The 18,131-nt window shown below is 43.7% G+C and overlaps 1 protein-coding gene across 8 annotated transcripts in view; it reads left to right on the top strand.

The window, feature by feature from the left end:
- SGMS1 (sphingomyelin synthase 1) overlaps positions 1 to 16,791 on the top strand; it is a 210,789-nt gene extending 193,998 nt beyond the window's left edge. For all 8 annotated transcript variants that reach the window (XM_075072672.1, XM_075072670.1, XM_075072671.1 and 5 more), the window contains 3 exons: positions 7,867 to 8,020; positions 9,624 to 9,790; positions 15,209 to 16,791. In XM_075072672.1, coding sequence (XP_074928773.1) covers positions 7,867 to 8,020; positions 9,624 to 9,790; positions 15,209 to 15,388 — 501 coding nt within the window. In that variant the 3' untranslated portion in view covers positions 15,389 to 16,791. The remainder of the gene's footprint in view (positions 1 to 7,866; positions 8,021 to 9,623; positions 9,791 to 15,208) is intronic.
- The last annotated feature ends 1,340 nt before the right edge of the window (positions 16,792 to 18,131 follow it).

Below are 18,131 nucleotides of genomic sequence, written 5' to 3'. Positions count from 1 at the left end.
GTCAAATTTCAGATGTTCTCAGACCACACTGAATGTTAAGGTGGTATTTACTGTTTGATGAAGTTCATTAAATTGGACAACTCATCCAATTTACTATGGGATTAATTTCTGTAGGAACAGCATTGTTACTAATTCATCTTAATTGTTTACAATTTATCATTATGAATTTAAAGGAAAATAGGGGGTTACCAGATGTAATGAAAACACCTAAAAATTGCAGTCTGTAGCTGGAATAATTTGATTTCTGTTTTAACGTACTTATTTTTTGTGGAGGTGTTGGGCTTCAGAATATTTGTTAGATGAGATTTTTCAAAGAGAAGAGACATTGGTATGTAAAGTACATTTTTGCAATCCGTGGCATTCAGTGTATAGGCTTTTATGGTGCTACAGGAAACGATTCCATGTTTTTATAGCTATTGTGTTTATATTCCATTGCTGTTAGGCGTTTGAATTTTTGTGAGTTTTGCTTTGCATTGGTCCATTATTCATTGGAAGAAATAAGTAAGTTGCATGATAGCTCATATAGTAATGTAACCTGTGTTTTGTTTTGTTTTTCTCCACAAACACGACTGTTTGCCATTAGAAACCAGTGTAGCTCCAAAAAAAACCTGTATTCTAGGAACTGGATTTAAGCAAGACTATATGCATTTGATTAATCTGTCAGTTGCAGTTCTTCTTCCAGTGCTTGCTCATATCGATTCCAATTAGCTGTGCGTGCGCCACGTGCACGTTCGTCAGAAGATTTTTACCCTAGCAACACTCGGTGGATCGGCAGTGGTGCCGGATATATACCCCTGCCAAGCCAACGGCCCTTCAGTTCCTTCTTACCGCCCATGTCAGTCGTTGGAGCAGTGGAGCGCGGCTTAGCTGATCTCCACTTCCCTAGCCTACTCGTAGTTTCTTACTAATAGTTGTGTATATAGTTATAATCTGTATAATTGTAGTTAAATTTAGTCGTTTTCTATAATATAGTTAGTGTATATAGTTGCGAGGGGTTCAGGGATTAGCCCCTTTCCCGGTACCGGAGCTCATGCCCGGGTCACTGGGCTTCAAACCTTGCTCAGCCTGCCACAAGCCGATGCCAACGGGAGATCCCCACGACGCCTGCCTTAAGTGCCTGGGGGAATCCCATCTCTCAGATAAGTGCCGGATCTGTAAGGCCTTTAAGCCGAGTACGAAAAAGGAGCGGGACTTTCGTCTCAAACAGCTCCTTATGGAGGCAGCTCTCACTCCGCCACCCTCGGCACCGAGCGCTGAACAGTCTACGTCAGGGTGAAACGCTCTTTGGCTCTGGATCGTCCCAGTACAGCCAAGGCCCCTCGGCACTGACCGTTGCCGGCACCGATGTCTGCTCGGCACCACTCGCTCTCCCTGCAGGTTAAGAAGCATCATAAGACTCCTGCTGCTTTGGTGCCGCCTGCGCCACAGTCGGAGCATCCGCCTACGGTGGACCGCCCAGCACCAGCACCGACACCTGCCGCGGCACCACCAGCTTCGGCACCGTTGATTCCAGTCCCACAAGGGCCATTGAGTCCGGTGCCTGAAAGCTCCCCGGCACACGCTGTGGTCGAGCTCACTATTCCCCCGATGCTGGAGACCTCCTCCACAGCAAGGGAGTTAATCTGCACTACCTCAACCCCCGGCATCACCGGTGCGGGTCATACAGTCAATTGGCAAGCCTGCCTTACTGAAACCACCCTCCGTCGGCACCGCTGAGAGGCACCGATCACGATCTTGATCCCACCGGCACTCTCGGTCCATCGCCGTTCACAGTCCTGGCACTGCTCTCTATCTTGGTACCGGTCGCACTCGCAGCACCGTTCACCGTCCCGTTTGCTGGCTCGGTACTCCTGGCATTGGTCCAGCTCGTGGCACCGTTCCCAGCACTGTGCCTCTCACAGCCACTCCTGGCGTCGAGCTTCGAGATCCCGGTCAGCCTCCCAGTATCGGTACGGTCGCAGGTCCTGGTCTTGTTCTCGGTATCATTATGGCACCGTTCTCCGGAGCCACACAGATAGAGATTGTCTAGAGACATGGCCTCTTCCCAGAGTTTCTCAGCTCCTCCTTGGCCATCTGGACACACCTCAGTGTCATCTCACGCGGACAGTGCTTCCTATGCACAGGACCGTGACTCAGACGTGCCCAGCCGAGTCTTCCAGGAGACGCCAGCTCAAGAACAAGGGCCTCATCAGTGGTTGTTTTGGATACCTTAGGCATATCATCAAGCCCAAGGTGCGCCCCCGGAGGCATCACGCTCCGTGCCATCTGAACACCGGGTGCCAGAGGCGACTGTAAGCCGCCCCCTTCCTGCAGGTGTGGATGAAGTGCCCATTCCGCCGACAGACTCTCAGGTCCCACCTGAACCTGACACCGCCCAAGAACAAGAGCCCACGCAGGACCCTCTTGTACCTGGCCTCTCCTCTTCCTTCTCTCCAGATGAGGCGGTGGTGGGGACATCCTTCTCCGGCTCTCCCCCAGTTGACCTGAGGGCTCATCAGGATCTTCTGAGGCGGGTGCCCAGAATATGAATCTTCAGGTGGAGGAGATAGAAGACCCTGTGGTGGATATTTTATCAGCTGACACCCCCACAAGAGTGGCCTTGCCCTTTATTCATACTGTTCAGGCAAACGCCAATACCATCTGGCAATCTCTAGCCTCTATTACACCCACGACCAGAGGAGTTGAGCGAAAGTACATGATACCCTCTAAGAGGTACGAGTACCTGTACATGCACCCTGCTCTCTGGTCATCCAATCGGTCCATGAAAGGAGCGCCATGGCCAGCAAGCTCCTGCTCCAAAGTCAAAGGAGGCTAGGCGCATGGACTTATTGGGCCGTAAAGTATATTCTGCTGGAGGCCTCCAACTCATGGTGGCAAACCATCAAGCTCTGCTTAGTCATTACAACTATAACACCTGGGCGGCAGTCGGAAAATTCACGGAGCTAGTTCCCCAAGACTCCCGCCGCGAGTTTGCTGCCGTTTTGGAGGAAGGAAAGAAGGTGGCGAGAACCTCTCTCCAAGCCTCACTGGACACAGCCAACTTCGCAGCCAGGACTTTGGCTTCAGGAGTCGCCATGAGGAGAATATCATGGCTTCAGGTGTCAGGCCTTCCACCTGAGTTACAACAAACTATACAGGACTTGCCCTTCGAAGGCCAAGGCCTATTTTGTGAAAAGACTGATCCTAGGCTGCAAAGCCTAAAGGACAACAGAGTGATCATGCGCTCGCTCGGAATGCACACAGCAGTGACTCAGTGCAGGTCCATCCGTCCCCAGCCTCACCGCCCCTACCTCCCGCCTAGACTGCGACAGGACTTCAGCAGAAGGCGCGGCTGAGGCAATGGCAGAAGGCAGTCTGGACCCCAAGGGGGTCAAAATCAGGATCCCCCCAAACCCCCCGTGGGACCCAAACCAAACTTTTGAAGGGACGCCCGAGGACGGCATACCGGTTGTTTCCCAGGATCCTCTTCCTCCTTTTTGCAGCTGCCTCTCCTATTTCCTCCCTGCATGGACCTAACTAACTTCAGATCGTTGGGTACTACGCACGGTCGAATCGAGATACCACCTCCAGTTTATTTCGTCCTCCCCGTCTCCCATCCTCGTCCCTCTTCAAGGACCCCTCTCATGAGCAGTTCCTCTTGCAAGAGGTACGGATGCTGCTCTGCCATCGGCGCTATAGAGGAGGTACCGAAAGACTCAAGGGGTAAGGGATTTTATTCCCGCTATTTCCTAGTCCTCAAGGCAAAGGGAGGTCTAAGACCTACCCTAGACCTGCGAGGACTCAACAAATTCATGATAAAGTTGAAGTTCCGCATGGTATCCTTGGGGACCATCATCCCGTCCTTGAATCCCAGAGACTGGTATGCCACCCTCAATATAAAGGACACCTATTTTCACATCGCTATTTTCCCACCACACAGGCGGTACCTCCGTTTTGTGGTCAACCGTTGACATTTTCAATTTACGGTCCTTCCGTTTGGCCTTTCTGCAGCCCCACGGGTATTCACAAAATGCATGGCTGTAGTCGCTGCCTCCCTCCGTCGTCATTGGATACACGTCTTCCCGTATCTCGACGAATGGCTTATTCGAGGGACCTCCGAGGCCCAAGTAACCTGTCATGTGGGCATCGTTAAGAACCTATTCAGGTGATTAGGCCTGATGATCAATATACAGAAGTCCACTCTGGTTCCCACACAGAGAATAAGCTTCATTGGGGCCATCCTGGAATCCAATCTCGCCAGAGCCTGCTTGCCACAGCCTCGGTTTCAGGCAATGGGATCAATTATCCAAAGCCTACTGAACTTCCCAACGACTTCGGCTTACATTTGTCTCACACTCTTTGGTCACATGGTGGCCTGCACGTTCGTGACCAAATACTCCAGACTACGTCTCCATCCCCTTTAAACTTGGCTCACATCGGTATACCAGCCGGGCAGAGACAGCGTAGACATGATCCTCTCGATCCCCCCGAGCATCCTAGACTCTCTGGCCTGGTGGCTAACGCCCAACCTGGTCTGTGCAGGGATGCCTTTCCACCCACCTCAACCTTCAGTGGCCCTGACAACGGACTCGTCATCCCTGGGTTGGGGAGCCCACCTAGGGAATCTCCGCACTCAAGGCCTTTGTTCAGCTCAGGAACTGTCTTTGCACATCAATGTTCGGGAGCTGAGAGCAGTCCTCCTTACATGCCAGGCATTTTGAGAGCATATACAAGGCCGTTGTGTCTCAGTGCTCACAGACAACACAACGGCCATGTTTTACATAAACAAGCAGGGTGGAGCACATTCCCCCCTCCTTTGTCAGGAAGCTATTCAGCTTTGGGACTTTTGCATAGCCCACTCGATCGATCTGTAGCGTCTTTTCTCCTAGGGGTACGGAACACTCTGGCGGATCACCTCAGCATATCCTTCCTGTCTCACAAGTGGTCAATTCGTCCGGACGTTATCCATTCTGTTTTTCGGAAGTGGGGTTCTCCCCGCATAGACCTGTTCGCCTCCCGTGAGAACAGGAAATGCCAGGAGTTCTACTCCTTCCAGGGTCTCTCCCTGGGCTCCCTCTCAGATGCATTTCTGATGCCGTGGACGAGCCATCTACTTTATGCCTTTCCACCATTCCCGTTGGTTCACAGGGTCCTGCTCAAGCTCTGCAGAGACAGGGCCCATCTGATCATGATCGCTCCAGCGTGGCCGAGGCTGGTGACCAGTTGGTGACCAACCCAATTCCCCTACCTCTTTGCCTGGATCTCATAACTCAGGACTACGGCCGACTTCACCACTCAGACCTGCAGTCTCTTCACCTCACAGCATGGTTGCTGCGTGGTTAAGTCAGTCCGAGTTATATTGCTCTGCCTCGGTACAACAAGTACTCTTGGGTAGTAGGAAACCTTCCACTAGGTTAAGACATCTGGCCAAGTGGAAATGTTTCTCCTGCTGGTGTGGCCAACGTAATGTTGTTCCCATCGAGGTACCAGTTCATACCATCTTTGACTACCTCTGGTCCCTAAAACAACACTGCCTAGTGGTTTCATCAATAAAGATCCACTTGGCAGCCATCTCCACCCAGGGGAGAACGGCCGCTCGGTCTTCTCTCACCCCATGGTTTCGAGGTACCTCAAAGACTTGGAACGTTTATACCCACAGGTCCCCCGCCCCAACCTGGGACCTCAACCTTGTTTAGCCAAACTTATGGCAGCTCCCTTTGAGCCACTGGCAACCTGCTCGCTGCTGTACCTGTCCTGGAAGACAGTGTTCCTCGTAGCCATTACATCGGCAAGACGAGTCTCCGAGCTTCGGGCTCTTACGGTGGACCCCCCGTGTACAGTGTTTCACAAGGACAAGGTACAGCTGCGACCACATCCGGCCTTCCTCCCTAAAGTGGTATCGGCATTCCATATCAATCAAGATATCTTCCTTCCAGTCTTTTTCCCAAAGCCACACTCATCACACCGAGAGCAGCAACTGCACTCCCTAGATATCCGTAGAGCTCTTGCATTTTATATCGAGGGAACAAAGCCCTTTCGTAAAACACCCCAACTCTTGGTCACAGTGGCAGATAGTATGAAGGGATACCTGTTTCCTCCCAGACGATTTCATCTTGGGTGACGTCGTGCATCCGCACCTGCTATGACTTGGCTTATGTTCTAATGAGCCACCTTACCACACATTCTACCAGGGCTCAGGCTTCATCTGCCACCTTCCTGGCTCGTGTACTCATCCAGGAAATCTGTCGTGCAGCTACCTGGTCCTCAGTCCGCACCTTCGTGTCACGTTACGCATTGATACAACAATCCAGACATGACACGGCATTTGGCTCAGCAGTTCTACATTCTGCGACATCTCACTTTGACCCCACCGCCTAAGTAGGGCTTGGGAGTCACCTAACTGGAATGGATATGAGCAAGCACTCGAAGAAGAAAAGACGGTTTCTCACGTTTGTAACTGTTGTTCTTCAAGATGTGTTGCTTATATCCATTCCAAACCTGCCCTCCTTCCCCTCTGTCAGAGTAGCTGGCAAGAAGGAACTGAAGGGCGGCTGGCTCGGCAGGGGTATATATCCAACGCCATAACAGCGTCGCAAGAGGGGGCGACCCTGCTGACCCACCAAGTGTTGCTAGGGTAAAAATCTTCCAGCGAACGTGCATGCAGCGCGCGCACACCTAATTGGAATGTATGTGAGCAACACATCTCGAAGAACAACAGTTACAAAGGTGAGTAACCGTCTTTTCTGTATTTTGACTGCCTGACCTTAGCTTCAGGGTTTTGTCTCATTCTTAGAAAAAAAGCTAAGTTTGGAAGACATTTTGCTATTGCTGTACAAATTATTTGCCTGGTTGACTTAATTCCTTTGCCATTCATCTGTGAGAAAGAGTGACCACTTCACTATTTTCTGGAGATGTAGCTGTAAAAGAGAGAGAAGAGCTGTTTTGCTAGGAGTTTTCCTGCTTTCCCAGGATTCCACAATATATTTACAGGGCTTACAAAGCATTCTCAGCTATAGCTGTGTAGCTCCCATTGAGAAAACTAAACAATTACCTGAATTTAAAGCTCCCACTAGAATAATTTTTCCTTACAGTTGTGAACAATATTGAATGTTGCTAGCAAAACATCTGCAGAAGAATGTCTTAATGGCAGCACGTATAAATATTTATGAATACCAGAGAAAATGATTTCATCTTACTTATTTTAGTGTTACCATAACTGATAGCACTCTAAAATCATGGCGTATTAATTGCTAGATGGCAGTACCTATGGAGTTGTTGCTTTGATCCAATATAACACCTAAAAGATATGTCATGTTGATTATTTTAATTGAAAGTGAATGAGTTAAGGTCTGACTATTTGTTAGTTTCCTTTTCTCTCCAAACCATTAGCTATTTGCAGAGAAAGGGGAAGTCCCTGACAGTTGGTTTTCTTAGGGAAGTCTCCATAATTTTGGTTTCCTGTCTTAGAAAATATAAATCTATTTAATTAGAGTAACATGGCATACGTTTTCATCCCAGTAGTGTTTTCTGTATTTTGTAATCCCAAAACAATTCCTTTATTTTTTCACCATTTTTATGTATTTTTGTCTTAAAGTCTCATTGTTATGCCCCAAAGATATTTGGCAGTAGTCTTTGGAACCAATTGTTTTTTTGTTCTAATTAAATAACTTATGTAAAGTTACCATGATAAAGGGTTTGATCACATAAATTAGTAAGCATCCTCAAGTCCTATTAGCATCAATGGGAGTCAGGCCTGTTCAGCATTGTATTGGAGATTCTTGACACCTTGTAGGGTACTGCCCTCTCTCATAATCTGTGTTAACCTTTCATATCTTTAATGCAGTATGAAATAACCTTGGTTAATATGTTCTTCTCTTCTTCCACCAGCTCTTTGGAGATTGGGAGTCTCACCTGAGGAGGATTATGAAATTGCTTGCTGGAGGGGGGTTATCTATCACAGGATCCCACAACATGTGTGGTGACTATCTCTACAGCGGCCACACAGTCATGTTGACACTTACATATTTATTTATCAAAGAGTGTAAGTTCATTACAATGTTTATGGAATTTAATTTTATATATAATGATTAAAGAATGTTCACTGTCTGGATCTATTAAATAATTAGAGTGAAAAACCCAGCTTGTTCAAGTCTATTCAGTAATGTAAGCCAATAATATGTGCTTTACTGAATATGAAAACAGGTGAAAATGGAATAAAACACTACTGTATGATTTATACTTGGATTATTCATTCTTATCAAAGTATATTTTGATGAGAACATGATATAAAACATACTTCTCACTCACTGAATATAGTGCTTTTGATCCAAGTATTTCAATAGTTTTAAAACACAAGTCTCACAATACATCAATTTAGTAGGTAAATATCAGCTTACATGTTTTGCAGAATAGGAAATGTGGCACAAAAAAACCCTAAGTGACTTTCCCAAAGATACTGGAAGTTGTGTGCATATAACTGAAGGGATGATCAGGCCCAAAAGTGTACATGTGTACACACACAAAATGGCAGGGAAGAGGATATAGGAAAAAAGGAATTACAGTAGCCATGTAGTATGTATAATTACAATCTCACAGTACTTTATAAATGCTTCTGTTTTTATAGACTGAGATAAACTAGCCAAATAGTCACAGATGTAATTTTTTGAGGATTCAATTAGCCTTTCCTTTTTTTAGTATCTGTTGTCAGTTGGCATGCATGTTGCTCTCTCCGTATGCTATCCCAGCCCTGCAAAGAGAGTTGGTTCAGCAGACGTTGAAGAAAGACCACATGCACTGTTCAGTGACAAAGGTACTCGGCCAGGTTTATTGCTCTCAAGGCACAGGACTAGCGCCTTGGCTCTGTGGTTACAAGTACACAAACACAAATACTCAGTGGAAAGGAGTGGCAGTCAGCAGCCAGAGTTTGCTGTCCCCTAGGCCACATGAAGGGTTAAGGTGAAGTACCCTGACATTTGTAGACTAGCAATTTGTGTACCACCTTATGTGTTTCATGACATCTGCTTGTTACCTCCTCTTGTATCTTATTCCAGGCATCTTGGCAAAACATCCCTATTTATCACTTTTGTCAAACCCTCTTATCTGATGTCAGGATGTACCTGAGCTAATTTTTTAGTGTGTGTCTACACACATACCCAGTGTCTGTTGTTTCTTAGGAGCCTGTTTTAGCAACACTAGCAATACTTTTGCTAAAGTCATGTATCAGACAGTAAACTTGTAGCATCTGCTGTAATACATGGCTTGACTTTGTTTCATGTCATGCCTTAACTTTGATGACTGGTTCAGGCATCAGATCTTACGCCAGTCTCTCTCTCGCTCTCTCTCCCCACACACACACCTATGAATACATTTAAAAAAAAATTCTAATTACTTTTCAAATTGAGAAGTAAACATTAATTATTTTGTTGTTTTGCAATCAGATCATTCCTGTCCCATACTTTAGGGTAACGTAATTACAGCCATTACAGTAAGTCTTATTGTGCAGTTCATGTGCCCAGTTGTTGTCTATCAAGCTCCTGTTTCTAATTATAAATTACTGGCTTCCAGAGTAATAACATTACTTAAAACACTAATTTATCAACACTTTTTTATGTGATTTAAATAGTGATTATTTTTCTTGCTTTCAGATTCACCTCGGCGACTTTGGTGGTACCATTGGATTTGTTGGGCTCTTAGCATAATTGGGATGTTCTGTATTCTCTTGGCGCATGACCACTACACTGTGGATGTGGTGGTGGCTTACTACATCACTACAAGACTTTTTTGGTGGTATCACACAATGGCCAATCAGCAAGTGAGTTTTCCCCCAAATATTTTGTTCTCCTTGGCTCTTCATCTCCTTATTTAGAACGTCAGTGGATGAATTATGATATGTTGTTTTGAGACTTTTAACCAGGAAATATGAATGGATTGTTCTTCCCTCACATCGTGCCTTACGGGAGAGAACAGAAGACAAACCTCAAGAATTCCTAAAATCCAAACTTGTACAGAACACTTAAAATAAAAAACTACAGAACTTCTAGAGATGGCAGAGACACATGACAGGTTTATTCTTCCCTGCCAGTGGGGCTCCATCACTCTTATCTTGGTTACCAAAAATGTAGGAAAGCCTGCCCCCAAACAAGCAGTCTGCCTTCATTTTTATTTAATTTTCACTTTTGAAGGATGTGTGGTTTTGAATTTTGTGCAATGTGAAGAAAGCAAAATTGTTCCCTCTTATGGTATTAGCACAATTCATAATTTAATGGGGCTTGTAGAGGGGCAAAGCTTTTCTTGATCTCCAGATGTTCTGTAGCCTGCTTGTGCACTTTTAGCCATTTTAAAAATGTCTGCCACCATTACTTTTGATGGGACTGAAGCCAGGCTGCTCTGAGTAAAAGGAGCCTTTGTCTTAAAGCATCTGCAAGTGGAAGTGAAGTTGCACCTAGTAAAGATGGCTGTCCTTTTCCCACTGAAAATAATGGGACAGAAGCCAGGCTGCCCTCATTCGTCATGTGTGGTCCAGACAGGAGAGGGTGGAATTTGCGTGAGGATGTAGTGATCTGAAGAATAAGAGAGGGCTGGCAGGAGGGAGACAGAAATATGAAACACAGAAAGAAAGAAATAACAGAAATGTGGGACGAAGCAGAGAGGGATATGGAGTGGGTAGAGAAATTTGATTTTTTACAACTCTAATGCTCAAAAATCAGGAGACAGACCTAAATGATTTATTTTTGTTTTAAAATCTCATCATTTTAATGCTACTGTCATGTGTTTGAGGGTCTTGTAGAGTTAAACCAATACCAATACTGACTGACTTATTTTAAATTTAGTCTGCCAAGACTCAGTAATGTAGGGTCCTGGTTTAAATGGAAAAGCCATTGACTGACTTCAGACTTGGGCAAAAATTTAGTGCCTATTTTTACTCAAAACTATTTGCTGATCCTCATAAAATCTAAGATAGGAATGGTGTCTCTTTTGATCTAAGAGAATGAGTCAGTGTAAAAGTATTATACGTGGAAAATTGAGATCCTGATTATGTATCATTTCAACACATTCTCTCCTTATATGCCTGCTATGGCTCCAGTTCACAATAGCACTTGAGCGCATGCTTATTCAGGGCCTACACGCAGTGCTGAAGTATGAATGTTCTGTGAATCAGCAATGTTCCATCATTTCTAGTATATACCCAAAGCTTCTAACTAGGGGGAAATATATATAGTTTGAAAAGAAAGCTCTAGATCTTGGTTTATGACATGAAAAGATGGCAGTATATGGTCTTGACAATTAATGCCAGCAGCAAAGTTGTTTTAAGTTGATAATATAAAAAGTAATACAAGCTTAAGGCATTATAATACTTTTTAGATTGTAGTACAAACCTGGTACTGATAGATTTCACTTCACTAGTTTACAGTTGCAAAATGCATTGATTCATTTTTCTGGGAGCAGTAAACCTAACTTAAATCGCAGTGGTGGAAATTACACCACAAAAGTCTTGTTATGGGAAGTGCTCTACTTTGTTTCACAGAAAAACATTGGTTATCCTGTCCTTCAGTTTTCACAGTGATGATATATCTGCATATATTGGTTCTGGGAATCATTAAGTGTGCTTGGGAATAGAGACTAAAGGTAATCCATTAAATCTTGTCTGTGACAATACCAGCTGGCACGGCCCTGACAGGGTGGTTCTTTTGCGATGGAAAACTTATATAGTAGCGATGGTTGTGGACTATTGAGTTTACATTCAGCTGAGGAATATATCATTCTCTAAATGTCCTTTTCACTTTGTCTTGAGTGTCCTTGCTCGGCATCCAGCTGCAGCAACTATGATACTTCATTAGCCATTTCAGGTTGATTGAATAGCAGTGCTGTACAGTTTGGGAATATGGAGGCCCAGGATTGACTTCAAAGGACTTGGGTCCTTCAGTCCTTTTCATGAAGAGTAGGAGAACACTAGATAGGAAGAGATAATCTCTATGGTGTAGACTAGGTGTGTGATATTAGTTCTGTAGTCTTGTCAGGAACAGGGCCAGCTCTGCTGTTTTTGCCACCCCAAACAGTGCGCCGAATTGCCGCCGCAGACGGTGGGGGCAGTCTGTGCGCCATTAGGGCGGCACGCTTGTTTCCGCAGCGGCAGCAATTCGGCAGTAGCTTTTGTCTTCAGCCGGAAGACAGAAGGTGTGCTGCCGCGGACAGCTGAACGTAGAAGCTGCCGCCAAATTACCGCCACCACCAAAACGCACGTGCCACCCTAACGGCACACGGACTGCCTCCGCCGTCCACGGCGACAATTTGGCATGCTGCTTGAGGGCACAAACACACGGACTGTCGCCCCTTGCAGATTGCCGCCCCAAGTACCTGCTTGGAATGCTGGTGCCTGGAGCCGGCCCGGTCAGGAATCTTATCTCAGAGGCACAATACAACGGGTCTATGTTACAGTTAATTCTATATAACACCAGGTAAATTGGTAATATGGTTATTGTCATCCATAATCATGGATTATACCTCTATTTTTACTGTATTACTGAGACCCGGGGGGAGGGATAGCTCAATGGTTTGAGCATTGGGCTGCTAAACCCAGGGTTGTGAGTTCAGTCCCTGAGGGAGTTACCTAAGGATCTGGGGCAAAATCAGTACTTGGTTCTGCTAGTGAAGGCAGGAGTCTGGACTTGTTCTAATTCTATGAGATAGGTGTATCTCCATATACACCTCTACCTCAATATAACACTGTCCTTGGGGGCCAAAAAATCTTACCATGTTATAGGTGAAACTGTGTTGTACTGAACTTGCTTTGATCCACTGGAGTGTGCAGCCAAGTCCCCCCAAGCACTGCTTTACCGCATTATATCCAAATTTATATTATATCGAGGTAGCAGTGTATTCATTTATTTATTTATTTTTATTACAATATATCATTTTCTCATGGGTTCAGCATTAGCCCATATGCAATTTGGAAATTAGCACAGCTGTGCTGGCTGCATCTGCTGTAGATAAAGGTCTCCCATTTCTAACCTGGATTCACTGGAATTGGTCTATCTTGCCTATGAGCCTAGAGATAAAATGAAAATTAAATATTGTTATATGGGTGTCATAAACAGATAGCTAAGGGTTAATGTTTCTTTTGCCTGTAAAGAGTTAACAAAGGGAACCACACACCTGACCAGAGGACCAATCAGGAAACCAGATTTTTCACGTCAGGGAGGGCTTTTTGGGTGTGTGCTTTTGTCTGTGTCTTTGTCTGTGCTCTCTCGGCTATGAGAGTGATCTATCTCCGGGCTTTCTAATCTTCTGTTTCCAGTGTAATAAAAGTAGAAGACAATAGGTTTTATATATGTTTTTTTGTATTTACATGTGCGTAGTTGCTGAATGTTTTAAATTGTTATCTTTTGAATAAGGCTGTTATTCAATTTTCTTTTAGCAATTGACCCTGTATATTGTCAACCTTGATACGAGAAACAGTTGTTATGGCTTTTCTTTCTTTTATATAAGCTTTCTTCTTTAAAACCTGTTTTTCTCTGTTAAGGCTAAGGAACGAAGGAGGAATCTCTTTTGTAGAATTGACTATGTTTGAATCTGCATAGCCTCTGGTGAGGGGGAGAGACACTTAATCTCTCTGGGTTTGTGTTCAAGGAATTGGAAGCAGGGAAATCTCCTAGTGTACCCAGGCGGAATTCTGGGAGGGAGGGTAAAGAGTGGGAAGGGAGTGGGTTATTTCCCTTGTGTAGTAGACTCAGGCGCATCTGAGTCTTGGTGTCCCCCGAGGGGAGGTTTTGGGGGGGAAGAAAACCCCCCCCACAGAGTGGATAGCCAAAACAAAAACCCCAAACACTGGAATTTTTGGCTGGTGGCAGCACTATCAGATCTAAGCTGGTAATTAAGCTTAGAGGATTTATGCTAGGCACCCACATTTTGGACACTAAGGTTCAGAATTGGGACTTATGCTTATGACAGGGCCACTTGCTTATGTTTCCTACTTGGGCTAATATGGTGCTTGCCCATACAACATGGTTGCTGTGCTGCCTCAGTGTCTGTCCAAAAATTGACCTGGTTGAACTATAGCTGGCTTAAGTTGACCCAAGACAAGAGTCAAGAAGTGTTTGAGGATTAGGGAAAACAAAAAGAGGTTATGGCAACGTTTGTTAGCCCCTTTAATTGTTTTGGGGTGTGTCTTTCTTTTGTTACTGAAGACATGTCTAGACTGCCCCACAGTTCAGCCTGAGGAGTGGTGTGATTAGCAGCACACACCAAAGTATTGCACTGTTAACTCCCCCATGTGAATGCCGTAGTCACAAATGTAAAGGTCCCGAGTTCTCATTGATGCAACTTTAGCGTTATCTCAGGACCTTTAATTTTGCTCCCACAGATTCTACCAGGGGAGCATTTACCAGGGGAGCACTGATACCACCCATTAGTCCAAGCTGTGGGGCAGTGTAGACATGCCCTGAAGTTGGCAACCCTAGATGGTGTTGATTCCCAGATGATTCCAGAAGCAGTGTGTGTTTTTTGCCAGTTTGTAACTTTTTTCCCCTTCAGGTATCAATCTCTTCAGAGTCATTCATGCTTCAATAACCTCCAGACTGGGTTGCTGAAAAGCCAAAGGTTAACCACGCAGAAACTTTATCTACTACATTGCTTGAACACCAAATTATTTATTCGTGTTTCACACAAGAAGCATGCCTGTGCTCCATAAAACTTGCTTGCTTTATACGTGGTATTGTTACAGATGTTTCTTTTAATCTGGAAAGTTCTTTATAGTTTGGATCTTCCAGCTATCTATAAAAATTTTCTCACCTAGGACAACTTCTTGACAGTTGCGACTTGCTGTTCCTGTGTAACCAACAACCCCTAGAGGACAGAGAGTTCTCATAGGGCTCCCAAATCCATAACTTGCTTACTCACTTGGCGAATAGAGCTGCAGTTTGACTGTTAGGACATGTTCTGTTTGTTCAGACTTTCATGGGAAGAAGGAAGGAGAGTTTTTCGGGGGCAGTGGATAGGTTGCACGTGAAAAATAATTATTTTTATCCAGCTGAAGTTTTGTCAAGGTAGGTTGGTTTTAGTATCTGTTCATATTGTTAATGTAAATGTAGAGATAGAAGGCAGGTACTATGTAAATTGAAACAGTAAATTTGTGGAGAATTGCAGAAGATGGTGGCAAACAGTGCGCATTAAAGTAACGAGAGAAATTGCTGTGCTTGTTTGTAATTATTTTTTCCTAATTATCTTTGTGCAGGTGCTAAAAGAAGCTTCCCAAACCAACCTCCTTGCACGGGTGTGGTGGTACAGGCCCTTCCAGTACTTCGAAAAGAATGTTCAAGGAATTGTACCTCGCTCTTACCATTGGCCCTTCCCCTGGCCGGTGATGCATCTCGGTAGACAAGCTAAATACAGCAGATTGGTGAATGACACATAACAGCTGTTAAAAGTAGGGGGAAAGGAACTGTCCAAAGTGCTCAGAACTCCATGAGAGAAGATGCCATAAAACAGTGAACTGCTTCCTAATCCTTTATCTTTTAACCATTTCCTTGACTTAACCAATTCAGTTACCTGGAAAGCACTGTGATCTTTTTTTCTCTCCAAAGGATCTGCGTTGGACAACAATAAAGAAAATTTAACTTATCATGCACTGTATACATTTCTTGTTAATAGATTTGGGATTTACATTACCCATCACCATGTTCCTTTGTATATGATGCAACAGCATAAATGAAAACTTTTATATCATATGTTCCGGTCTTTCCAGTCACATCTGGGAATAAAACATATTATTTTCTTGGGAAAACATACTTTTCATATCTCTTGCCCCAAAGATTGGGCTGTAAGCCATTTTCTAGCAAATGTCTATATGAAGGTTTCTAAATACCTGACTGGGGAAAAATTAAAACTCTTTCTACCTGTTACACCAATGTTACAAATAAAATGATAAGGCACAGAAAGGTTTAGTAACTTTTGATTTTGTAAGATCTGCAGTGACAGTGTCAAAAAATGCAAAAAAAATAGTATTCTGTTGTAAAGTGATTTTCTAAGTATTTCCTAACTTTATTTTTCAAAATATGTATGAAAACTAAATTTAAAAAGATTTTTACATGTCAGAGAAAAGAGAGTTAAAATAAAAAATGCTTCTTGGAAGAGAGAGATTTGTCTATGTTTCTAGTGCCTTTCTTGTCTTGATTGTATGGTCAGTAGGCAGTCTTAGATGTTCTTATTTAAAATAAAATATTCCATGAAAACACAAATATATGTACTGTATACATTAATAAATTTTACATTTATAACTAAATTAAACTGGAAATTTACTTAAAGTGTTGAAATTGCTATTAGTAGGGAAAAAACAAATCAAAGGCTCAGATCTTGTTCACACATTGTGGGCAGATCATAGTAAAATATAAGATTTAAATTGATTTTATTATCTATTCTGTAACTGGATTTTAACTGTCAAGACAACAGCCATGGATTCACTTTTTCAGGAGTTTTACAGATGATTACTGACTTCAAATTGAATAGTTTCTCCATCCTTTAATGAAAATGTTGTTGACAAACAACAAAAATAATCTATCTTTAAAATATATTTGTGCAGAAGCTGCATGTACCTCTAAGTTTCACTCCTACCATACATACTGTATGTTTGGGGAAGTATTCTATGATATCCTTGCCAATGTGCAGAACAAAATAGATTTTTAAGAATGAAGAAGATATCCATTCTGTATTTTATGTGAAGCAGAGTTATCTTCTATAGGGTTATTGTGTATTCACAAGGTGATATTTGTATTGTAAAACAATAATGGTGAAGGAAAATAAAGAGACTTTTAAAAAATGAATTTTCTTTTATCTTTTCAATATGTCTTAAATTTAATGGTAGGTTTACACTCCAGAGCCTTCTCTTTACTTTTCTGTGTTTTATTGAATGGACTCAGAATTAGACTTTATGGAAACAGCATTCATTTTTAGCCAGTGTTCACATTTTACAAGTCAGTGCATTAATGCTATGGAATAGTGGTAATATTTAAAGGTCTGGTAATAGGTCTGACAGTCCTCCATGTGTTGTACAAGGATCAACCATGATCCATAATGAGAAATTGCTTCAAGCTCCTAGGTGACATGACTGCTTGTACACACAGGACCCCTCTTGCCGGGCTGTACATCTGGGGGATTCAGGCATGGCTCAAGTCAATCTACCACTCTGAGGTTCACCATCTGGACAAGTTAATATGCATCTCAGACAGAATATCGTCATCTCTGAATTGGTGCATGCATCTCAGACAGAGTATTGTGATCTCTGAATTGGTGCATGTGCCAGGACAACATGTGTGGGACTTCCCCTTATCAGGAATCCAACTCTTCCTTTATTTATTGTTGTCATCTCTTATGGGTCCCTCATTTGTACCCTTAGCCCCCTGCTGCATTATTACACCTCTCGGCAAAAGTGGCTGCTAGAGGCCATCACCTCTGCTAGAGTAGTGGGGAACTGCACATGCTGGTAACAGATCCCCCAGATGCTATAATCTATGAGAAAAAAGTGCACCTTTCCAAGGTGGTATCTGATTTCTACCTAAATCAGTCTATATACTTATCAGTCTCTTCCAAAATCACATGCTCACAAGGATGAGCCTTTTACCTGGACAGAACGAAATCCTTTTGGGTTTCTTACCAGCTCTTCATATCGTATGCAGAGCAAATGAGACATCCTTTCTATTGCAGCATGACAGCTCTAAATGGATTGCAAGCTGCATTGTCACACCTATGCTGCCAAAGATCTCAAATTTCCTGAGAAGCTATCTGCATTCAACAAGAGTGCACTTATCCATCCTCATTTCCTTTTGTGGGAAATGTTCTTATTGTTCCTATCTGTACAGTGGTGACTAGGGCCTCAGTCCACAGATTTGTTAGACAGTATGTAATTACAACTGCATCAAGAAAAGACACAAATGCAAGGGGAAAAAAAAGAGTCCATCTTCTGATCAGATGCCTTGCGCCATATCTGTTGATAATGGCTTAGTAATTGTAAGGGACTGCGGAAGATTTTGTTACGGTTTAGCTAAGGCTGTTCGCCTTCTCAAGGACAGGTTATTAAAGGTTGCTGTATACTAGCATATGCTGTTTGTAGCCGGTTGGAACCGCTTAGCCTGGGAAGCCCGGCGTGTTTGGAAAAGCCTGGC

The sequence above is a fragment of the Chelonoidis abingdonii genome, chromosome 15 (assembly GCF_003597395.2).
Source record: "Chelonoidis abingdonii isolate Lonesome George chromosome 15, CheloAbing_2.0, whole genome shotgun sequence".
NCBI classification, from domain to species: Eukaryota; Metazoa; Chordata; order Testudines; family Testudinidae; genus Chelonoidis; species Chelonoidis abingdonii.
This window is presented reverse-complemented; position numbering and strand designations above follow the sequence as displayed.